The sequence below is a fragment of the Melopsittacus undulatus genome, chromosome 1, assembly GCF_012275295.1.
Source record: "Melopsittacus undulatus isolate bMelUnd1 chromosome 1, bMelUnd1.mat.Z, whole genome shotgun sequence".
Taxonomy (NCBI): domain Eukaryota; kingdom Metazoa; phylum Chordata; class Aves; order Psittaciformes; family Psittaculidae; genus Melopsittacus; species Melopsittacus undulatus.
Window position 1 is genome coordinate 107,577,643 of NC_047527.1, and position 25,874 is coordinate 107,603,516.

At 37.2% G+C, this 25,874-nt stretch overlaps 1 protein-coding gene across 2 annotated transcripts in view; it reads right to left on the bottom strand.

Moving 5' to 3' along the window:
- Nucleotides 1-25,874, bottom strand: part of VIPR2 (vasoactive intestinal peptide receptor 2) — a 55,264-nt gene that overhangs the window by 15,813 nt on the left and 13,577 nt on the right. The window contains exons 3-7 of one of the 2 annotated variants that reach the window (XM_005153036.3): nucleotides 24,556-24,663; nucleotides 20,828-20,925; nucleotides 5,412-5,509; nucleotides 2,731-2,872; nucleotides 97-247 (exon numbers count right to left, since the gene is read on the bottom strand). In XM_005153036.3, the coding sequence (XP_005153093.2) occupies nucleotides 97-247; nucleotides 2,731-2,872; nucleotides 5,412-5,509; nucleotides 20,828-20,925; nucleotides 24,556-24,663 (597 nt within the window). The remainder of the gene's footprint in view (nucleotides 1-96; nucleotides 248-2,730; nucleotides 2,873-5,411; nucleotides 5,510-20,827; nucleotides 20,926-24,555; nucleotides 24,664-25,874) is intronic. The other variant, XM_031052526.2, reaches the window with a different exon arrangement.

A 25,874-nucleotide genomic window follows, 5' to 3' on the forward strand; every position in this document is an offset into this window, starting at 1 on the left:
CAGAAATGGTGTGATTACCTTGGTATGAAATACTGAACCTGACTAACATATTCATACAGAGAAAAGAATCCAATTGGAAGACAGTTCAGTTCTTACCCCATCCAATCAGCAGGTAGATTGCGAAATGCCTGTTGGGGGAGAATATCAGCACTAGGAGGATGTGAAGGTAAAGTCCTTCAACTAAGAGCCAGTAAAAGTTTGCCATAACACCATACTGAAAAAACACCAAAATAGCCTTGCAGCCCACCTGCAATAAGAAAATAGGGATTACAGTTGTTGCAGGTAAGATGCTGTGTTATTCTGTTATATAGCCTATAGATCTTAACTTGCCATGTAATACTAGTAACCCAAGTCCAGTAGAAATATTTCTCCTCAGTGAAGCAAACTGAGAATTGCAAATGTGACTGTATTTATAAAAAAAGAAATGAATAATAAAAAAATATTTAGATGGCTCTTATATCAAATTCACTCAGAAAGTTTGAAAACTTCATAGCATAAATATTGTAAAAGGTGACAGTTATCAATAAATGCAATAGTTAATGAATGGCTATTATATTAAATGATCATCTGCTAAGTGGCTAATAAATATATTAAAATCCCAGCTGGCTTCCTAATTTAGTAAAACTTAACAAAGAAACTGCTTCATGGATTTTTCAAGGCTAAATGGGAAATTGAGTGAAAAATATAGCTTTACATGATGTATATGTAGACTTAGAAGAAAAAGTTGAATGGACTTCAAAAAAATTACGTCCTCCCTTTAGAAAATGCTTTAGTGTTAATTAACAAAACACATAAGCACATATCAGAAAATGAAGTCCCAATATACTTATAGTCTGTGTGCTGCTCTTCAGAATTAATTTTCAGATGCCTGTGCTGATGACGTTCCACAGTGCTGGCTGCTGTTACTTTGTACTTTCCAGCAGCACTCTGAGATGTGAGAATTGAACATAATGTTTCTGCTGAGACTAAGCTGTGAAATGTGATGATATGGTGAATGTAACAGACTAAACAATATGGACTAAATAAAACTTGTAGTTTCTGCCTGCTTTACTCCCTTCCCCAGTTTAAATCCCCTTCATGCCTCCACTGTTTCCATTAAAATTCCAAGTATGCCAAATACCTAAGTAGATTACTTACTCTTTTAGTGATTGATTCCTCTTTCTAAATATAGGTGTCTATTATGAAGTGAGATGCCCTCGAGCACTCCAGTCACCAGCTGCTAAGCCAGAAGGGCACAGACCTCCTTGAGATACTTCTTTGTATCTGTCAGCCTCTTCTGGTGCCTCAGATATCTCAGTGCATCTCAAGTTATACACATTCCTATATGTATGCCTGTGTAGATGCCTATATCGCCAATTAAGAGCCCAAAGGCTTCGATTAGTTTTAGCTGCGGAATTTTAGCTGCCTACAAAAGTAACTAGCCAACTAGCTCCTGATCAGCTTACGAAGAGAGACAGGCACGTCCAGAGAAAGCCTTAAAGCAGATGAGATAAACTGTTCAGTGAGAAAGACATAAGCCCAGAGAAAGTCATCTCAGTCTGTAAGACTAATCTTACCTCTGGATTCTGTATCCATTGAAGATGGATATCCATTGCAGGCCAGTAATGGGCCAGAATATTTAACAAGGAGAAAATTAAACATTTCAAAATGTAAGCTGAAATTTGCCTTTATGCTTATGATTATTTACCACCAGATTAGGAGCCAAAGTCTAAAATTTTTGTAATCTCTTTTAAATTCTAATACTCTGTGTTACATTCTCAATTTACATACAGAACCCCACATCAAAACGTTTTCCTTTTTGAGAGTCCATTGGCTACAATCTTTCATGGACCTAAGAACTTTTGATTACCCTTGGCAGTCTGCCTACTAACTACTTTGCCTTCCTTGGGTCTATTAACTCAGAGCCTATTTGTCTTAATTAGAAATATCCAAGATTACAAATTCTTACATATGGCTTGGTAGTCACTGCTAAGAACTTCATGCTTTGGGACAATATGGTTTCATTGATATAGAAATAGCTACCTTCCATTTTTTTCTCACAAGCTTAAACTGCAGTAAATTAAATTCAGAAGGTATTCAGCTGTATTTGTAAGATTCTTCACAGCAATTTTCACTGAAACAATGGAGGCAGAAAATGCAGATTATCATATAGTGATCAGTATTTTAACAGCACGACTTAAGATTTTTCCAAACCCTGTGCATGAAAATGCAGTAAATAGGTTGCCAAGAATGCAGATGACAACACTTCTGTCACAGCCAGAAAGTACAGACGAGTTAATAAAGACAACTCCTACAAATATTTAATTCCCTGACTCTTTTTGCTTCCTCCATTGACACCTATCCAATTCCTTAACCCCTGACAGCTGCTGCAACATTTCCAGACAAAACTGCCTTTAACCATTTCCAGCTGATGGCACTCCTGTTTGTCTTAAACTCTCCCAGCTGATAAATACAGTGGCCACCTTTATTCTGAGCTATAACTGGTAATGAATTGTTTTGGCAGATGACATGCTGTCCCTTCACGGACTTGCATGTTTGCAAGTAACTTCTCTTACTTGTGTTTCAGCCATCTTTCTCTGGCTACTTCTAACAGACCGTTTTGCTAGTCATTTTATTCTCTACAGAACTGTCTACACTGCCAGATTAGTATTCCTAAACATTTAAAAGGAACAGGGAGAAAAAATCAGTGACACAACAGTATTGTACCAGGTAGCAAATGAGGTTTATTACCCATGAGGTTTGATCCTCTGGACAGTGAGCTGTGTTGGAGCTGGAATAGAGAATATCATCCTTGACTAAAACAGAGATTGCTCTCAGAATGAAAGAGAGGAACAGGTTCAGATGGATGTAGTTCCGAGTGCAATGAAGTTTTCTAAGAAGAGATTTAAAAACCAGCATTTTAGATTTTGAGTCAGAAAGCTCTTGAACAGACTTCTATTACTCTCTGGTCATTTCTTAGTAATGTGAACCCTTTCCTCTGTCATATTGACAGTGCTGCCTTGCTGTTTTCTTTTATCACCATTCTTATCATTATTGCAGGCTGTCCAAAATACACAAATAAAGTATCTCTTACTCCTTTTCAGCAGACCAAAAGATCCCAGTGGTATTTCTCCCACACTTCAAATATACTGACAATAAATACAGATTATTATATCCTTCTGTGTGTGCACTCATCCAAGTTTTTTTCTTGCAAATAAAACTTTGGTCATCCAGACCATATTTCAGACATGCTCTTACTTATATTTGCTGGTTTGATGTTTAATTGAACTCCTGTATTTTGCTACATAATGGGTTTTCATCCTATGATGTGAGAGTATGTAGGAACAATTAAAAACGCATTCGAAACATTAGATTGCCTATCCTTTCTATCCAGTGAGATGTAAAACTTCTCTTCTTCAGTCCAGCAGCTGCGTGAAAGCCTGACAAACAAATGATAAATCAGACATTCCAAGTAAGTGCTCAGGGGAAGCAGGTCATAAATTGAGGGCTTTTCACTTAGAAGACATTCCTTTCAAGATCTTCCTATTTAACGGAATTTTTACGGTTTGTTTTTCTTTTTTTTTTTTTTTAATAGCAAATACCAAGGAACCAAACCGCTAAGAGGTTTTTTTGGTCAACAGCAGCATCTTGAACTGCACCTGGAAAAAAGCCAGAAGCCAGGGCAATTTAGCAAGAGCAGGCAATGGAAGAGTGAAGATGCAATAGGATGTTATAGTGGTGTGCACTGGCAGCTTCCAAGTAGTCTCTGCATTTTGATTTCTACCAAAGAACACTAAATAATCCATTCTAAAACTATTAAAGCAAGGATACAGCAAGTGTAGGGAAATAAGTAACAGTGCATCTTGCTAACCCCCAGCTTGGCAAAGGACATAAGACCAGACTGAACTTGAAGCAGTTGTCAAAAATCCAGTTATTTCTATGGCTATGCATGTCCTTTGCTGAAACAGGCTCTGTGAAAAACTGAAATACCACTATTATGTTGGACTGCAGTGTATGCTCCTATGGAATTCAGAAATACATGCAAGCTGCAAATGGGAGAAAAACGTTTTTCTTGAGCAACTAATTTAGACGATTAGTTCTTCATCCAGTTAAGTAGCTGAAATAATAAATGTGGGATATATACAAGGCTGTCAAACCAACATTTTGGAGGTAGTGGGCATATGTGTGATGATTCAGAATAACAAAGAAATGCTGCTCTTTAACAATAAAACAAAAGCTATCAAGCTTATTGCTTTGATATGACTACCTCATGATACATAACTACCATGTGAAGAGCATTTACAAACAGTTGATGCACATGAGAGCACATCTTACTGAAATGACGGAGATTCAGATCATTCTACTTGGTAAGAAACGTGTCAGAGAAACTGGCATTTTTGGGAAGGTTTTGTTACATAGGAGTAATCTTGAAGGTAGTAAGATCTATGGTAAGACCCAGAATGTCAGTGTTATATAGAAATACACTGTTCTACAATTTATTTTCACTCTGAGTTGAAACAAATTAACCTTTTTTAAAATACCTGAAAAATATTATTTATTTTCAACCATTTTTATTCCCACTTTTTTAAAACTTTATATTAAAACTTAGACATTCAAAAGGAAGAAATAGAAATTGCACTCTAAGAAGAGTAAAGCAACTTCTTTTGGCTAAATCAAAATGACTAGCTTTGCTGTTTATAAATTAAGTTTGCAGAAGGAAGATTGTGACTGAAAAATTGGCAACCTCCAACACAAAAATATTGTGCTGGAAAGTTACCAATTAGTTCTAATTATAATAAGTAAATAGAGTATTATGTGGCGAGTGGCACCATAGTAACTTGAAAAAGGCTGTCAGCTTAGTCTGGCAAGGTATTTATAGATGTTCACATTTTAAATCTTTGTTCTGAGGTTAAAAGATTAGTTGGATATAAACTCCTTTCCTTTTACAATGCTCCTAAATGTGTCCTGTACAGATATTAATAATAAGAACCCACATGATGTTTCTGTAAATATTAAAATCAAGGCCAGTTCTTTGGAAGAAATGGGAAGCAGAATATTGCAACTGCATGGAAAGCTTCAGAAACAACTCTTCCTTCCACACGGTTGTGTCTTTCATGTGTTTATAACTGATATTGTGAATGACTGCAAAGACCTGAGGCTGTACCTGTTCTGCCAGACAGTACATAAACAATACCTAAGGGACTGCAGAACTTACGATGTAGTACTTAAAAAAGAATTTCCACTTCTTTGTCATAAACACATTACCTACAATTAATTAAACTCACGTTAATCCATGTTTTCTTTCATTAACAAACCTGCACATATTCAGTGCAGAAAAGTGTAAAACCGATGCTTTTCCTAAATATCTGAGAAATCAGGCAAAGTTAAAACCGTCTTATTGCTGATGAAAATTTGCTCATAAAAATACATACCTGAAAAGGCAAAGAATTATACTTCCTGTTGTAAGAGCAATCAGAGATACGCTGTGTCCAAGGGTATAAATTGCCTTCACCCTTACATAGAAGTTGACCTGCACAGAAAAAGGTATATGCAGAAACCACTTGACGGTATGCAAAATTGACTGTAAACTGATGTAATTTTCCACTAACTAGCTCTGAAGCCTAAATAAGTAGCATTATTTTCACTTTTTGCTCTACAGTACAGGATGAGAACGTTTCATCTTCATTCCAAAATATTTCTGCAATGCAACATCTGAAGCCAAATGACCTCAGTAAAGAACACAGTCTCAGGAACTAAAACTTAAGGCACACAAGCTGATACAATTTCAGCTGATTATCCCATGTCAATGAGCCACACAAAGCATCAGATTTATCAGTTTCCATAAACGCAATCAAACTGGGAAAAATGAACCACAGTTTGAAGGAATGTATTATCTCTGAAAGACAGAATCTCAGTCCTTCTGCCACAGTGTGCTTTCTAATGCATTTATACATAAGCCTAATTTTAAAGGCAGGCTTAAGTATCCTTAATTTCCTAACATAAATGTTCAAATACTTTATTAAATGGTGACCCAAACAACCTTCTTTAGCAAAGTTATATGCTAAAACTTGGAAAGGAAACGTTTTAAGAGGAAAAGCAGACTGAAGTGCACAGCCCCTGTTTAACTGCAATTATCTGTACATTTACCAGCTCCATATTACATTAAATCCTCAAGAAAAATAATGCTAAATATTCTCAGAATTAAGCTGCTTCTTCATTTATGCCTAAAAACCCATCTTTAGACTGACATTATTTTCCAGTCAAGGTAGGCAAAATATTAAAACTATGATTTTTTTTACTATGCTGTGAAATTAAAGTTTTTAATAGCAGTGTAGAATGTGCTATGTATAACAGACAGAATTGCAATTCTTAGTGCACATGGTCATATCACTCACCTTCTTGAGCAGTGTTTGTAAAAAGTAGCAAGGAAGCAATACTTCAACTAAGATTGTAAAAGGAAAAGCAAATCACTTCATATATTTATTTTTATAGCATTTAAAAGGCCAAGCATAGAGGTAGCTTTAGTAATCCTGATTCATGATAAAATTAGCTGGACTTTCACTTAGCAAATATCACACGGACTTAATAAAGTTTCCAGTGCCATTAGAATGAACATAAGAAAGTTCCTTACTTAAAATCCTGAAAAGATATTGCTCTTTTTTTTTTTAAATTGGTGTCCCTGGCTACTTAAAATGTTTAAACCTGAAGTATTACTTTACTTCTCTCTATAAAGAGTCTACTACATACCTGCAGGGCTTCACTGCATTTCTAGGGACTCTCCGTGGGCATAAATTGTAGGCTCTATTTCACCTACTGTTGTGTGTCTACACTGCAAATATAACACTTAAGGCAGTGCAGGATCTCTTCATAGGACCTTCTAGGAAGCACATCTTGTATCTATGTAATCAGTCAACATGGACTGCATTGGATATATTGCTATAGCCAGTGAAGAGGCCCTACAATGACTAATTCAAGTGTAGCTACCCGAACTGTACAAATACTTGCACTTAGACAGATGCCCCCCAAAGATCCTGGTTTTCCATATGAATCTTGTGTTTGATAAATAGGACTTTAAGCGGTCCAATATTTCTTGAATAATGTTTCTAAAATTTTTCTCAAATAGTTGGTGGTTGTTTTTTGTGTTTTTTTTTTTTCCTCCCAAATGTAATTGCACACAAAATCAGTTCTGGAGAACTGCCCTTCAACTCCCTGCAAGAAAGGCAAAATTATACTCCCCAGTTCAGCTCAGGTTTTGGCAGCTCTAAAACCTGTGTCTAAAGACAAGCACTGCAGACCATCCCTACACTGCTTTAATTTGGTTTCTGTCATAACAAAAGCAACATCAGCCTGTCTTCAGGCAATTTGTTGGGAAGAGAGTGATAAACGGTACCTCAGCAGCAATTACAACAGCTCATGGCACCAAGAAACCACAAATACTTTGGGTACCCTCTTTCATTTATTCAACCTGACCTGCTCTGCAAAATTATGGATAAAGAATGCTTTGATAAATGATTAAACAATCTGGCTGTCTCAGCTCCCCATCAACACTGTTCTGGAAAAAAACACTTCAGCTATTTCCTGACCTTGTCCACATCAGGAATTGCAAATACACTGTAAAGCTTACCAGTCATGCACAGCAGTTCCACAATACGTTTTATTTGTCACCATCTCCTGGGCATTTGCAGACCCCTCCTCTACTGAGTACATTTCTACTGAGTGTACAAATAGAAGCTTGAATGGCCTCTAAATCAAAAATTCTTAACATGCACCATGTATATACTGTAAACTTGAGGGAGACAAATGTCATTTACAAAAGAAATCACAATGGCAATAAATCTGTGCTGTTTAAATACAGAGTGGAAGACTTCTTGCTCACTTTCACAGAAAAGAAATGGTTTGCAGAGATACACTTTTAATAGTAACTATGATGTTGAACATCATATTACTGCAAAGCAGAAACACGGGTCTGCCCAGATATTCTAAAGCAATGCACAGAACACCTGGGAAGAGTGCACACAGGGACAACTTTACACCATTCTCACCTTCTTATCCTGGGAATAGTGTACCAAGTTGCTTAACAAATCCCAACACGTTAAAGTAACCATTGGCCTCCTGTCATTTGTATTTTTTTATAGCTTTCAAAAGCAAAGCACTTAAGACAGGACTTATGGTGTAAACTGTGTCCTGGCCCTTCATAGTGCCCAGTAGAAATTATTTCTTCCCTCCTATTCAGCTTCCTTATTTATTGTGCTAGAAATCACAAAGCAGCCATTAAGTCCCTTTCTGCTGTTGAGCAGAGTGTGCTATGAATCGATTTTAAGATCTGCTCTGAAGACAGTCCTAGGTCTGCCTAAGGAGCAGAAATAACTCGAAGAACTGAGATGGATACATGCTAACTAACACATTTTCTGATAAACAGATAACTAAACTGACCCAAGTATATACTACAGAAAAGTGTTCAGATTTAAGATTAGTTCCTTCTGGCTAGATATTAGTCTTACTCCTGCAACTTCCTTGCTTCATTAAAAAACTCGTGCTGACTCTCACTGCTGACACTAGGGTTAGGCCTTTGCCCTGGTTTTGGCTGAAATAGAATTAATTTCCTTCACAGCAGCTTGTGTAGGGTGCTGGTCTGGATCTGTGATGAAAACAGTGTTGATAACAGACAGATGATTTAGCTACTGCTGAGCAGTGACTACACAAGGCCACCTCTGCTCATCACCCCACCTCAACAGTAAGGAGGCTGGAGAAGCGCAAGAAGTTGATAGGGGACATAGCCAGCTGACCCCAAGAGACTAAAGGAATATCCTACACCATATGACATCGTGCTCAGCAATAAAGCTGGGGAAAGGAAGAGGAAGAGGACATTCGGAGTTATGGTGTTTTGTCTTGCCAAGTCACTATTATGCATGGCAGAGTCCTGCTTTCCTGGAGATGGCTAAACACCACCTTGCCAGTCGGAAGCAGTGAACTAATTCCTTGTTTTGTTTTGCTTGTGCATGCAGTTTTCGCTTTACCTATTAACTGTCTTTATCTAAACCCAGGAGTTTTCTCACTTTTATGCTGATACTCTCCCCCACCCCACTGGGGAGAAGTGAGTGAGTAGCTGCATTGGGCTGAGTTGCCTATTAGGGTTAACACACAACAGCCTTGAGCTCCTTTTTCTGCAGTTTTTGCAAAGAACTCTGCATACATATGATACACAGAAATTATGAGGAAGCTGACAGTACTAGAAATACTTATTTTGATGCAGGGATCCTAAAAGTATTTGAGTTTAAAAAAACCTCAGCATTTAGCTTACAGTAAATATATTAGTAATTTTGATTATAGAATTCTGTTGCTAGTGACTACTTATCCTGTATTTACATGAAGCATCGAAGATTCCAGCAACTGTATGAAGTAAATTCAACTTGCACATTTCCTTTCAACAACAGAAAAGTAGTTATTCTTGAACATGTTTAACATTTCTGAGAGCTCTTTACTCTGAGAGCTTTTACCTGACACTGAATATAACATTCATTTCTCAAAAAATAGTCATAACATCCTTCACTATTAATTCAAACAAAGGCTTTCTGTATCTACTGCAGAGAGTGGATTTTAAAGACTACACTATTGGTGTATGTCCTTATGGTTCTGAGTGACTAATCCAGGCTGTGGAACACACATAAACACAAACATACTACACATCTTACTGTAGTATATAATGATTCAGTTAAGCTGTATCAGCACCTTTACATTTAATATCTTAAATATCTTAAATCACAGACAGTCCAAACTGTATTCTGCTCGTCAGAATAGAATACCTCAACTCGTTGGTATTCATTATCATTGATATTAATACATGAAGGAAAAACAAGTAGGGAATGAAACATCACCTCTTGGTCAACATAAGTTCCACTGACACAATAAGCAAACTGCACCTACTCACTTAAATCTAATCATCTAGCACTACTTCTTGCAATGCCCTGCGGTATCTAAAACATGTGGCAAAGGACCTCTTTCCCAGAATGGCTGTAGCCAGTCAAATGGCACTTGATACCTACGTTTAGGCAATAACATCAAGCCCTTTTTCCACATACTTGTAATTAGACACCTACATCTCTAATAAATATCTAACAATTTGGACTTGCAAGTTCATTTTCAGCCTTTCAGGGTTTAAAATATGTGGTAAGAATGTGAATGTAAGCAACTGGAAAGAATTTTATGTGTCTGACTTTGTTGGTACAGATATGACTGAGACCCAGTAAATTTTTCCAGCACCGGCTCTGATGTTACACCTACTCTTACACAGCCAAGTAAGTGCCCACCAGATAAGAAAACCTGATGGGCAGGGTGAAAGGATTGACATTTGGCTTTTACTATGTGTCCTGGTTTGAGCAGTAGCAGTAATTTTTCTCCTTCTTGGTAGCTGGTGCAGTGCTGTGTTTTGACTTTCGGGCTGAGAACGTTTGCTGATAGCAAGTATGTTTTGAGTTACTGCTCAAATGTTTGGTTTTTCCAAGGCCTTTTCTGAACTCATGCTCTGCCAGGGAGGAGGGGAGGCCGGGAGGAAGGAGAGACAGGACACCTGACCCAGGCTAGCCAAAGAGGTATTCCATACCATAGCATGTCATACCCAGGGTGTAACTGGGAGAGAGCCAGAGGGGCTGGAGCGCTGGGGGGGAATGGAGGAGGTATCGGTCGGTGCTCGGTCGGGCAGGGTGGAGTGAGTTATGGTGAGGTGTTGTATTCGCTTCGCTTGTTGTTTGCCTTATCATTATTGTTTGTAGTAGTAGTAGCAGTAGTGATTTGTGTTATACCTTAGCTATTAAACTGTGCTTATCTCAACCCTTGGGGCCACATTCTTTGGATTCTCCTTCCTAACTCTATGGGAGTCGGGGGAGCAAGGGGGGGAGTGAGTGAGCGAACTGTGAGGATTTGGTTTAAACCACAACACTATGACTGGGTAAGAACAAATCTCTTCCAGTCATTTCTTCTGATGCAATTATCTGCAATTCAACAACTTTGCTGCTTATAGAATAGTCACTACTTGTGTTATCATATAATTCTCATCTATTTATTGTATTTTTAGTATGTTAATAATCCTTTAAAAGGCCCAAGCATACCAGATCTAAAGAGATATTATATATTCTCATTAATTTTTGTCTTGCCTTGAAAACTTTTGGTTAGAAACTAGTATATAAATTGTCTGGTGCCAAGTATATCAAATTTATATTTACGTTTAGTCTGCACCTTGCTCAGTTTTTCCCTATTTTTGCCCATCTTCATTTCAGAATGAATCACACTGTTCCTGCATCTTTTCACCCTCTCGTTCCTGTCCTAGACACAGCACTTATTATATGGTCAGGTATTAAGAACACAGTATCAACTGATTTACAGATGTAATGACACACAGTCACTATAGTCTTTATATGGCATGCACTAAGATGTTTATAGAAATGATTCTGGACCAGAGTCATTACTGGAAAATCGCAGTCAGACCAATGTTCCCATGGGAAAGCTTTGATTCTGCTTATATGTTCTGTGTTGTTTTATGTCAAGAACAATTTGAACTCAATATATTTTTTACTTCCCCTCTTCTTGGAATCCATTTCACTGAGTAACAACACTCAAATTTATCTGGTTTATGTAATTCAGTTGAGTATTTTTTCCATTTTTTGAAGAATTACTTTTTTTGAGATCTCTATAAAGTTGATTTTAGGATAAGCAATTTTGCCCTCCTGTAGATGTTTTCCATGTGCAGGATTACAGAGTTCCTGTTTAGTTAAACTAAAGTGCATGAATACAATTAAGTTAGAAGAAAGTGTAGGCCAGTAATGTACAGTAAAGAAACAGATGCACTAAGAGCCACTGAAATCTGCACCATTCTCACAATAGATAGGGGCTTTAATATGTAAATACAGTTTGGTGTGCATTCAGATTATGTACATTTTCAAAGTCAGTTAGAAAATAACGTAATTCAAGTAAACATAACTTAAATAAAATTAAATACTATGTTTGTCAATTCAGCTTACTTCAAAAGCACACAGTAAAACTGATTGCAGTTTTTGGGTAGTGTCGTGGTTTAAACCAAGTCCCCCAACTCCCGGAGAGTTAGGAAGGAGAATCCAAAGAATGTAGCCCCCACGGATTGAGATAAGAACGGTTTAATTGCTAAGGCATAACACAAAACCCCTACTGCCATTCACTACTACAAATAATAATGATACAGCAAACAGCAAGTGAAAAGAATACAACACCCCACCAGCCACCGACCCATAACTCACTCCACCCTGCCTGGCCGAGCACCATGTGCTCCCTCCTCCATTTTCCTCTCCAGCTTCTCTTTCCCGGTATGCCTCCTGGGCATCACGTGCTATGGTATGGAATACCTCATTGCCTAGCCTGGGTCAGGTGTCCTGTCTCTCCTTCCTCCCAGACTCCCCTCCTCCACCTGGCTGGAAAAAAACCTTGAACAAAAACACCCTCAAAACATGCTCAAACCATGACATTATCCACCCCTTATTCCATACCATTCACGTCATGCCCAGATCCCACATTTTCAATACACCATCACTCTTAAGTCCACCCCTCGATCATGAGACATCTCTATGTTGCATCTGTGGAATGATGGCCTGAAGTATCTGGGCCCACCAGGCTCAAAATCATTCACTGTCCCCTTCAGCAGTTCTACAGCTTGCTGCTGGGGACTCCATACAGCTTCCTTCCACCTCCAATGCTTCCAAAGCACTGGAGGGGCCCAGTGGATCAGATACCTGGCCATACTGTCCCACATGCCCTGCCACTCATGACTGTCCAGCCTTGGGGACAGTCTCCTGGTGCTCCTATGTACTTGTCTAACCTTAGACAAGACCCAAAACTGACTCTGCTTAACTTTTGGGATCAGACAAAATGGTTGTAGGTAGAACACACTCTGTGTGTGTGCCAATAAGCTGATCCCTATCATAATCAGCAGGCATGTCCCAAGGGCACCCAAAAGCCATTCAAAACCATCAGAACTCTCAGGTGCTGCTGCTGCACTTGTCACTGGGGCTGATGTAGCTGCCGTGCTTGCCAGCTCTCCCACTATCAGCTTCTCTTCTCCTGAGTCCGGATCTTCCTCCTCTGCCTTGCTGGGAAGTGCTGCATAGTCTCCTGCATCCTGCTGGGGGTCGGCGGGCGACTTCCGGGGGACACTGTCGGCCGTCGGAGGGTCGGGAACGGCGGCGGGACTCGGTTCCTCCACTGCCTGATCCTGCTGCTCAGCTACCGCCCTGCTCCGCTCCTCCCCCGCCTGCTCCCGCTGCTCTGCCACAGCCGTTTGGCTCCCCGTGCCGCTCTCCCTGGCAGCCTCAGCTGCCGGCAGCTCCCGGGGCCGCTCCTTCCTGGCTTCACGCAGCTCCACACAGACGACGACGAGGATAAGGACAAGGACGGCGAAGAGCAGCGGGACGGCCTGGTACAAGTCCAAGTCCACGGCCACGTCCATCCCCCCCTGCTGCCGGAGCCCCACCGTATTACAAGCCTCCGACACAAACACAAACACATCCAATCCATACACCAAGTACCCGGTAAAATCCCGAAACAGCGAGATCCAGAGAAAAACCTCTAAGAGCCAATAAATCAGCATTGTGACAAGAGACCATAAATCCGCTCGGATCTGTTCTTATCTCAATCCCTCGGGCCCCACGTTGGGCGCCAAAAAATGTCGTGGTTTAAACCAAGTCCCCCAACTCCCGGAGAGTTAGGAAGGAGAATCCAAAGAATGTAGCCCCCACGGATTGAGATAAGAACGGTTTAATTGCTAAGGCATAACACAAAACCCCTACTGCCATTCACTACTACAAATAATAATGATACAGCAAACAGCAAGTGAAAAGAATACAACACCCCACCAGCCACCGACCCATAACTCACTCCACCCTGCCTGGCCGAGCACCATGTGCTCCCTCCTCCATTTTCCTCTCCAGCCTTCTCTTTCCCGGTATGCCTCCTGGGCATCACGTGCTATGGTATGGAATACCTCATTGCCTAGCCTGGGTCAGGTGTCCTGTCTCTCCTTCCTCCCAGACTCCCCTCCTCCACCTGGCTGGAAAAAAACCTTGAACAAAAACACCCTCAAAACATGCTCAAACCATGACAGGTAGCCAGAGTTTGGGCCTTAGTGAATTTTTAATGCATTGCTTCTGTTGCAATTTATTCAAAGGGAGACACTGGTCAAAAGGAGTTGTCATTCTCACCTGATCTAAAATGAGCACAGACCACACCATGAGTACAGCTCCAATTCTAGCTGCTGTGAATTCCAGACATTGTTTTTGTTCAAAACACCCTGTGCTTTTCTCTTAAAGCCTATCTTGCAGAAGACAATACTGCAGAATGATTTTATAGTACGTTATTAAAGAAATCCAAGATGTCTACTTCAAATTTCAGCATTGGGTTGCTTGAAACAAGCCCAGTGAAAAAGTTTGACTTTTTTTTTTTATTTTTTTGCCATTCCATACTCTCTTGAAAAATCTGTCTAGATTTTATTTCGAAAATAAGCCACTGACTGAATCTTTTGAAACTGGACCTGTCTTATTTGTACCTGATTTCAGAATTCTTAATGAAGGAAAAAAAGTGAAACCCCACATGAACTTTCTAACAAAGCATCAGTTGCCCATAGTGGTGTAACTGTGGCTCTAATTTAGCCTCTAGCTATGTGCTTTGAGCTTGAAAATAACTGTCAGGCAGACTGCAAGTGAAATGACTCCCATCACTTTGTCCCTCTAGGGAGAATAGAAGGGGTTGTCTTCCAACGGAAAACCCACATTATTTAAGATAATGTTTCTGGCATTCTGTAGACACACATGACCCCTACATCAAACAGTCTGACTAAAATCAAAACAAGAATCCTGTGTACTTTTAGTCTAGCACAACAGCTGTCAGGGTCAGCAGGACTGAATCTATCTGCTTTGCCAAACAGGTGAACATTAAATAGCTATATGGAAGTGTAAGTCAGGATTGCAGCTAACCAGCCAAAAGTACTTTGACGTTACCTTAACACTGAACATATAGTCAATTTGTTCAAAGTAAAAGCAAATAAAAAAAAATATGCTATTGAAATTATTTTATCATACAACATAGATTTTTAATTATTTTCTATTCTGCACTTGATATTGTGGCTAATGAACATGCTCCCTTATTTCAGACCACTTTACTGGCATAATATTATAATAATTAGATATGTTAAGTGTTTTAAAATTTTCTACTGATCAAAAATGAACCCTGCTTCTCAAACTATTGCAAAGCTAAGTAAACACTACTACATTTTGAATCCATTACACCAAAATTATAATTATATAAATTATGATTTTCAAAAACAAGAAAAAAAGCAGTTTCTTAGCAGCAAGCACTTTATGAGACTCAGCATCAAAGAGGATGCAGTCATACTGCTACGTAAATTTACTGTATGAACGTAAGACATAAAAGGTGCTTAATTTGCCTGTAAGACCTCTGTAGCTCCTAGTGATTCTACAAAACAGTTGGGAAATGGTGTTCTGATTTTATATGTTTATTTAATATACATGACCCCCATAAAGACAAATAATTACATTCTGAATTGTGTTGTGGTAGTTGAAAACCAGAAAATTACTTTAGATCAATAGTGACTCAGTTATAGCTATTAAATATTTGTCATTATTTTGAATTTTACATGGTACCATTTAGAAACAAACTCTTCAGATTGTATTGCTGCAAAAGAAACATACAAACCAATGCCAAATCTGACAGCACATAAAAATCAATGTTGTTTATGTAAGATGATCATATTTTATTTCTTACTTACTATTTATTCTCTGTGAACTGTAATTTGTCAGGGCCCAAAAAGCTTTAGCTTTAACTTCTGGACTTAATTAAAATATTCAAGATTGACAGGAATAAAATGAGTGCAAAGAAGGTATGGATTGAGCAAAACAGAACAACAGACTAAATACCAAAACCCCTTTAGATTTTTTAGCTGCATTCAAAGCTGATTCAAGTCATTCATATGAAATGACATGAGATATTCTGCAAGTCTAACAAGCCTTGCAACATTAGTGAGAACAGCTGGTCTCTGCAAAATATCCACATGATTATCTGAGTAATACTGATTCCAAAACTGAAATCTAACAATTTACTTTGAAAGTTATGAGGAAAACACTCACATTTCTACCACTGAACTAAGCTCAGTCAGTGGTTAGGCACCAGCAGACATCAGCAGCTTTCAGACAATTTTACAGAAACTTTTACAGACTTCTTTCCAGACTATAAAGGTGTTTCTTCTTTTTCTTTTTCTTTTTTTTTTTTTTTTGTGGCTACATTATGTTAACAGGTTTTTAAAGGGCACAGAAAAACACAAACAAAAATAACAGGATTAGTGCAAGTTTGTGTAAGCAGTGTGATTTTCAATACAGTTTTTTTAAATCTATGCTTAAGCTCACTTGTGTTTTGTTTTCTCAGGACAGACAGATTTTTATGCTAAAGTTTCCTTTAAAGTTAGTTTCATATTATTTTTACGAAGTTCAGGAGACAGAAGTCTTCTGTTTATTTACGTAACAGACATAGCACAGAAGCATCCTGGGCAAAGTTGACAGGTACCCTGTGGATCTTTCAACTTCAGCCTTGGTTTGGAAGGACCTCTAGGGGTGAAAGGATAAGTCAGTGCTGAAGGACAAAATGCTCTGAAGAAAGCTTAGGGTGCGCTTCTTTGTCCAAAGGACTTTTGCTATTGACCAGAAGTCACCCTTAACATAAAAGAAAAACTCACACTTCTTTATTAATTTAACCAGAAATATAACTGATCACTACTAAAGTATTTATGATCATTATCATCCTAAGTGACAGGAATATCCTAGGCTATTCCTGTAATAGAATCATAGAATAGTCAGGGTTGGAAAGGACCTTAAGATCATGTAGTTCCAACCCCCCTGCCATGGGCAGGGACACCTCATACTAAATCATGTCACCCAAGCCTCTGTCCAGCCCGGCCTTGAACACTGCCAGGGATGGAGCATTTACAACTTCCCTGGGCAATCCATTCCAGTGCTTCACCACCCTAACAGTAAATGCTGTATGTAAGAGAGTAGTATTCACAGATATTACTTACAACTATATTAAAATTCGTGATCTTACATTTTCATGATACATGTGTCAGATCACACTCCATAATATCCAAATATTCATTCTAGAAGAATGTATCAGAAAACCTTACACTGTACAAACAATGTAAAATCAGAACTGGGACTAGCAAATGAGTTCAGTGCTTTAGAAACACTGAAAGAATTAAATGCAAATAGAAGTGGAATAAAGAACCTTAGCTCCTTCCTTTTGCAAAATGCATAGTACAGTAAACATTTTTAAAATCTTGTAGTACTTAGACTAAATATAAACTGAGATAAAGAGATGGATTACATATTGTGGACAATTCACTTTTTTATGAGCCACTAATACACATTCTTGAATAGTGTATAGAAAAATAGAATTTATTAAAAATGCATATAATAAAATTGGTATTCTTCATGGTATTTAATAATGTTTATACAAGTAATTAATGATAAACCTTTTCTGCCACGTTTCTCCTTCAATTCAGCCTAATCCTAAACATCACCCAAAACCTTGTGACTGGTATTTCCTTAAGTATCTCTTAATAACAGTAGCATAATTCATTTTAATTATGCCAGTAAGGATATCTTTGTATTCGAAGTTCCCTAGCCCCAGTGGGAAAGATGACAACTTTCTAAATGCACAGACCTTCAAAGCTTTCTGTGTAAGCATGCACCAGCATATGTGCATCAGTGAATATGAGCATTCTCACTGCATGCTGGCATTCTGCAGTATCTTTGGACAGTCTGCACCTAATAAATAGAATTCACACTGTGCTCTATAACAGAGAATATCAGCTTATATTCAGGCCTAGTGCTTCTCACTTGAAGCCAATGGAAGATTATTTTGTATTTATGTTAAGGAATACTGGTCTCTTAATCATACGTCACAGAAAAAGTAATGAAAAATGCAGATTGTAATGTCAATATATATAGCATGACTTATAGGCACACAGAATAAGCACTGGTAGATGGCTGCCCTGCAATACATTTTGTTAAGAGGGAAGGATTCAATTTAGACTCAATATAAACAATCCATTAGTCTAGTGTGATGATCCACTTCACAGACAGTAGTAATGAATCTGCTTTCTAAAGCTAGCAACAGAGATTCAGGACAGTGCTTTTGTCAGTCCTGACCTCACTGCCTTGATTCCACTTGGCTTGGGTAAGGCATCTGTACTGCATAGTGGGTAGCACACCTGGGATGTTGTCTCTGAAGAGTAAGTGCTTCAGGAAACTGGCCAAATAGGGGGATACTTCTTCCATAGATGATGCTTCTACTTATGCACAAGCTGCAAGAGTATCACCACATTTAAAAGCCTTGAGGATCTCTTTCTCCATGATTTTGTCTTTGTATAACCCTATGCATTCGAATCACATAGCCTGTAACTTGTATACATTGGGGTTTCTGTGTGATCTGATAAACCTTGGACCAATTCATGCTAAAATTAGACAATGCTGTATTAACTGATCCAATCATTATTTTAAGTGGACACATTTCAGTCCTTTATATTCTCCAGACAACTTCCCATATATTAGTAATGTTGACAGAGAGCTTAATACTCTCTGAAGACAGCAGGCATACATCTCTAGCTTGTTCAGTCTAGATAGAAGATGTCGAATTATGTCAAGGAAGGGTTGCAGTGAGGCCTGGCTTGGTTTAACACACCTTGATGTGTGATTCTAGCATGTCACCTCAAGCTAGACATTTTGCCATTGTGCTGCCATGAGCTCAACAGAAAAATAAAAAAAGGACAATAATTTGAATAACTAAGATGTACCTGAAACTTTATGTTGAAGGTTAGCAGTAGCTACTGCGCTTATAGGAAAAACACTGGAAATAAAGAAACGTTTAGATTTGATGTGATAACAGCATAAAGATAGTTTGTTCAGACACTGCCATACTTGTCAAATTGGTCCCCTATAAATGCAGGCAGGAGCACTAAAGAATACTAACAGAAGATCTAACATAAAACATTCAGTTTAAGATGGTGTATCAGGAACTTATAGCTGATTTCAAAATTTAAGTAAATTGTTTCTTTTTATAGAACCTGCTAATATACCACTTGACATGGAATAAAAATTGGGTGTTTTAACTCTGAGCAAAATCGGTGCAAGCTGTGGAAGCAGACAAGTTCTTTCAGCAGAAAAATAATAGATTACATGCTTATGGTATTTTTAAATAAGCTTTCCCAATTCAGTGCATTTTCTACATAAAAAGTTGGTACCTATTAATAAATTACTCATTCAGTATTTGCTCACCAATCTCTATCATCTCGATCTTTTCTAGAATATCCAAAACTGCACCAACAGATGCATATCTGGAGAGATATATATGTCTGTGTGCATGCATATATAAAAATAAATATAAAATATGTATAGAAATAAGTTCCCTTTGAAGTAAAGACACAAGTCCATATCCTAAAAGATGGCAAAAGAACCCCAGGAATAAATACCTAACTGGATCTATAACAGAAACTCTTCCAGCAGTGAAAACGCAGGCACCAAACTGACACCACAGTTTTTACCTACTCCTTTAACATTTTATTCTGCATGCAAAAGAAAACTTGAAAAGTATTTTGTCACCTTACCTAAAATACAATCTCAGTTACTGTAACTTTGATCATCTGCAAAGCATATTGTTGCATGATGGTTTTGTGTCCAAAATATTTTGTATACAAATCCTTAGGATTTCTTTTTTAGCTCTTACTGTTGAAACTCTATGTCAAATAAAAACGAATTACACTGATATATGTTGAGTAAAGATTTTTTGTTTTCAGGTGCTACCACTGAGCCCTAAGATCCAAAATCAAGAGAACATCTTTCTGTGTAACAGCTGGCTGATGCAGAACCTCAAATGCCTCTTGACATCTCACAGCTGAATGTTACTCGTATGTTTTATATTGTCTCCGATGAAGAGATGTATTGAAACATATGCTTTCCTGCTTGCCTTTTCAGATTTTATTCTGATAATCGTTGTCTATCCTTTAACCATGAAAAAAAAGAAATAATATTTGCACAGGAACAGCTTATCTTCTGAGAAGCCAGCACTTCTCTATCCGCTTTCTGACTCGTCAGCCTTAAGGTTAGAATATTCTTTAAGTAATGACAATGGTGATTGCTTGTAAACAAAATCTTACTCTGTTAGCTTCAGCAGGAAAACAACCAAGACAGAGGTAAAATGTGATGGAAAAAGGTACTTCCCTCAAAAAATGAAAAAGATACAGTACCTGCAAAGTGAACAAATTCATTTTTCCATTTATAGTGTATTTAAGATATCTTGATAGCTTTTTGATCTACTTCTAATTGATAACGTAAAGTCTAATATGAATCTACAATAATTCCAATTACATAAATACATTTTACTTTACTTATAATTTAAGCACATACTAGCAAGCAAGTGGTGCCTGTATTATTAACAGATTAGTAGAGTATTAGGATTTGTTATAACAATCTAGAAAGGAAAGAAAGCAGATCATACTGTGCAAGAGCCAAGGAACACTGCAGTATTAGAAAGGCAGATGCATTATTGCAATTGCAAACTTGATCTTCAAACAGTTACTGAATTCTACATTTCAAATTGTATCTTATATGGCATTTGCAATCCAAGCACATGGCAACTTCTATCAAAATTTACTACAGATTTTCACTAATTCTGATAGAGGAAAATGGGAATTGTTTAGAAGCAGAGTATGTCTGATAGCTGTATTGAACACCACTACCTACATGAATAGAAAAAGTATTTTTCCTACCTTATAATCATCTTCATAGTCATTATATCCACAAGTACTTAAGATGTCAGGAAAAATATCTGACCAGCCATTACTTGTACAATTTTTGCTAATATTTCCTGTAAAGCAAAATTTGACAGTTGAAATCAGTAATATTCAAAAGTCTCCTCATCAATGAAGCTTTAGACAACTTTGTCATTCTCTGTTAACATCCTGTATTTCTGAGCAACCCAGCCTTTTTATTCATATGCTCTTCACTCATATTATTTTGGCTTTTACTTGTGCTCAGAGTTGCTTTTGCATTAGAGAAAACCAACAGTAATTCCAAGCTATGATGCAGGCTTCTGCTTGGTATAACATCTATTTCTGTTAGGGCTGCAAAAGCATTAAATATTTTGCTGGTTTATCTAAAGTATTCAGGGGAAAGCCTTTTAGCTTACTCTATAAAGGTGGCAATTTGTAGGTAGAGTAATTATATAGAAAAGTAATCTAAGTGAGAATTGTTCTAACCAACTTTTTAAGCTTTTCTGAGAAAGCAACACCAAATTATCTACTGAAGAGTGATAAAAGCTTTTTTATGTCATGGTGATGAATTACTGCTACAGCAAATGTTGGTAGAGTTGGTAATGCACTTTAAAGGCCATATTATGTGATAGAAGAACAAGGAAATAAATATTCATGTTGAATCTCACTCTATGAACCACTGAAACAATGTAGTCCAAGGAACGTACAGGAGATGTGTGAGGATGGTTGGAAAGGAATTTTGAGCATTTATTGATTTCAGAAAGGATTTTTTGATCAGAACTGAGAGAAATTGACTGTCTTCTCAGATGAAGTCACTCAGGTGAGATGGGGCAACTGACGATTCTGTTCCTTACTCTAATTAATACAAACTAATGTTCATACAATATGGAATAGCTTCCATTGGAGAAAACTGAAGAATCCCATGTTGAAATAAAGAATAGTCATTAAAATTATTATAATTTACACTTACAGTGCTAAATCTTAAGCAACTTGCCGTTAACTTTCTTAGTGCAATTTCTGTATCCGTGATACCTGAAATCTGTAATACCATACTGCTTTTGTTTGGAGTCTGTAACTAAAAGATGCCTGTTCTACCACACAAGAACAAATTTATGTGTCACAGATCAGCTTTGGCCAAGAATAACCAAATGTGTTTCCAGACACTCCAAACTAAAGCCTTTGTGATTTTCATCTTGCTAATTGGTTACTGGAAATTCTTCTTTGTATAAAGTCTTCAGTGGACAGTTGTAAATACACAATAAATGACTGACCAACCAATAACCAAACCTTTCTAGTTTATAACAAGGCCTTGACCTCAAACCACAGTGTCTCCTCAAACAGCAGGACCACTTTTGCCATTTGTCATAGATACGGCATTTTTTACAGAAAATGTAACCTATTTATACATACTGAAGAACCTTCACTTTAAAAGTACTTCCAGATTCTCTGACTAGGCAGAGCAGAGGAGTAGGTTAACAGAACCACAAACTATGTCAAAGCCAGTTTCTCAAGAAAAACTATGTGCTCAAGATGCTGAAGTAATTTCTACTGTAAGTACTATAAGGGCCTTCTAACTTAAAAACAGGCAATGTTCTATGGAAGACATTGTTTATTTCTATACTATTGTTTCATGCAATTAAGTATTTCAGATGGCAACCTCATTTTAAACCTACAACTTGACACACATTAAAAAAAAATCACAGAATAACTTTCTGATACCCATATACTTATACTTACATCATCATGTGCAATACAGAATAAACATTACAGCATAACATGACTGCTTTTACAGTAAAAAGTCATTTAATATAAAGTTATTACTATTCCATGGAGTGGGATGTTTAAACTATAACCTTGACCATCACAGAAGAAATTAAAAACCAGCTTTCCAGAAGCTGTAAAGATGAGAAAACAGCTGCTTTTCCAAATTCACAATTTAAATTAAGAAGTCCGTCAAAAAATTGACGATATTTAAAAGGCTACTTGTGATGTGGAATATGTCTATAAAAAATAAGGCAGTCTAGATCATCTTGTAGTAGAATCTTAATTCCTCTTAAAACCTTGAAAACCTGAAACATACATCCCCCAAATTTGGCTAAATAGAGTTAGATTTCTTGTTTAGCAATATTGTTAGAATTTCCTGCCACAAGACCCAAGTGAATAAATTAATTATATATTCTTGAGTATAATCAAATTATACAGGTTCTGAAATATTTATTCAGATCTCAATTGAAACAAGCAAGCAAGGTGCTTGTTGTCTTCCTTCTCTGAAATTTTAGAAATATAAGATGCAAAAAAATCTCTTAATTGAACAAGTACCTCTAAAAAACTGCTGTGTTAGTTCCACAAGCAAGAATTAAACAGGTAGCTATAAAAAGGTGTATATGGAAATCTACAGCAAACTATAAAAAGGCAGTGATTTTTCAGTCTTGATGACACCACGCCCAAGTGAGATTGAGTTGTAAGCACTGTGAAGGTTTCAGAATTAAATATTTATTGCCCTTTTTTAATAGGAAAATTAAAATGTTTTGAAAGATGCTATAAATTGCTAAATCAAATGTCCAAACTCCAGAAAGAGCGTACATGCTCTAACTTCTGGCAAATAGAAGCAGTTTGATTCAATTCAGATTTTAAAATGTTGATATTTTTTAGTTTGCCTTGTGTCATAATAACACCTTGCTGTCTTCATCTGAGTCATTTGAATACTTTTATAGATTTCACAAGATCTAGTGAAGATTACACATACATTCCCCACTATAAACTGTTTAGGCTATCCATGGTAAACTAATCCAAGATTCACCAGCTCCAGGAATGAAAATCTTTGCTGATCCTGTCCATTGTTTTAATTATTAATTTTTCACTGGAACAAGACTTAATCAACAGTTTTGAGAATAAAGGTATTTCAGTCATACCCCAAGTTAGCCTCTATGTTAAAAGTAATATTGTTAAAAAGCTCTCCACAGAGACCTCAAAGACAAAACTAAATCACTGTGATAATTTTTGCATCTTTCATCAGCTCTTCATGACAAAGGTTTCTCACCTGAGCAACAGAGATTTTTCCTGCTGCATTTTGAGATACCTATGTGAAATGCCATGTGTGCTTCATCTATTTTTAAAACCCCACTAACAAGCCAAAGTGCAAAATTAAACAGTATGATGTATTGACAAGATGATGCAGAAGATTCTAGACTTGACACAGTTAAATACTTCAGCAATCTGAGACACTAATGAGCTCTTTTCGGTTCCACTAAAAAGCAGGAAATAAAAGGGTTCCATAATAGCAACCTTAAATTGCAACAGTGATAATTTTTAGGTATTATGTGTTAATGTTAGTTCATTATTCTCATGAAGGCAAATCAGAGCTCCCCTCCTAAGCACAGAAGGAACAAAGTACATGTGACCTGCTGACAACTGTTAAAAAGGTCAGTCAGGCTCAGATGCATTAATAATTAACACAAAAGAGCAAGCAATGTCTTCAGCTCTGATGAGAGTCACTACATCAGAATACATATTTAGTATCTGATTCAAAAAACACCATACGGACTACAAATACAATTATTTGGACTTTTTGTGATGTATCATTAACAGCTGTATTAATAATCTGTTATTTTCATTCTTTAAAAACAAAATAAAAATATTAAACTGCTAATAATACATTTTAGCACAGTACTTTCTAAAATATGAAAGAGAAATCAGAAAAAAAAAGCCACCTTAAAATAAAATACCTGGTTTGCCAGAAAAAAGGCTAAATACTTTTGGGCAAGGAACAGTGACAGTCTCTCCAATCTCTGCAGGCCGCCAACAGGTGATGTTATCCCAAACTCCAACACATCCTGAAACAAAACCAGCAGTAATAGGCTTAAAAACACAGTATTGTCTTTATCACTCAACTGTATCTGCCTTATAAAGACTTGGAAGCTTTGAATAAGTAGTTCAAGAAAGACTTGTTAAAGAAAGGTGCAGAGATGGTATTTTCCTTGAAAATGTTAAGGGAATCATAAAGGAGTTTGGTGATTAACAAGCTTATTTTTAGGTCAGTTAACATATTGTTTGCAAAATATTGCATTAAAACTCATTTTCATGGGAAGAAAACACACAAAAATGTAAAAACCCCAACTTCTGAGTATTAATATGGATTATTAAAAATTCCAAAATGTTGAGAATCTCTTAGTCACAGTGCAAATGATTTTTTTTAATCTGCAATAATAGGCAGCTAGGACATCACAAAGAAATATTTAGGAATTTCATTAGACTCAGCATCACAAATACAAGGGGAGCACATCGTGACCCTAACCATTCTATGCTCCTTTGATACTATGACTGGAAAATTTTTGGAACAGCCCTGGACTTTAAAAATCATGTCTCCTAAGCTAAATAACTGAGATTTGAACAAAGAATTATGTACATTGGTTTCAGGAAGAGGAGAGAGAGTAATAAACTTTTATAGGCATGTTTTACAGTGGTATTAATAACAGTGTTTATAATATTTCTATCTTCAAATCAGGCAATTGACAATTGAAAATTTAAATTTGTAATTAATGTTAAAGAGAGAAACGAAATGTTTATCCTACCAGAATTATCTCCATAAGATTATAGAAAGTATAAGGGAAAGTTTGTTCCTTTTGGTAGAGAACATCAAACCTGGATTAGGAACTTCTCATGTTCGTATATAAAACTATTCTTCAGAATATATTATTAGCAATTCACTATTTATTTACTCTCTGCTAGGGAGGTCATGCCCCAAATCAAACCACCTGAGTTAAATGAAACTGGGAAAGGGATATTTTAAAGTTCTATATTTGCCTTAAACCATATTAGTGATATTAAACTTGGACAGCTTTTGTTTACATAAAGTGTCTAGCATCCTACTTTCAAAGTGTAAGTTACTTTCAGAGTACATGTAAACTACGGAAAACACAAGGATGCATTACAGGAGCAGCAACTGCCCCGGAGTATGTCCAGGCTGCACCACGAGGAGAGTCAGTGGCATAACATTCCCATGGGCCTTGCTTTCCTTTGGAAGACACCTACGTGTGATAGCTGT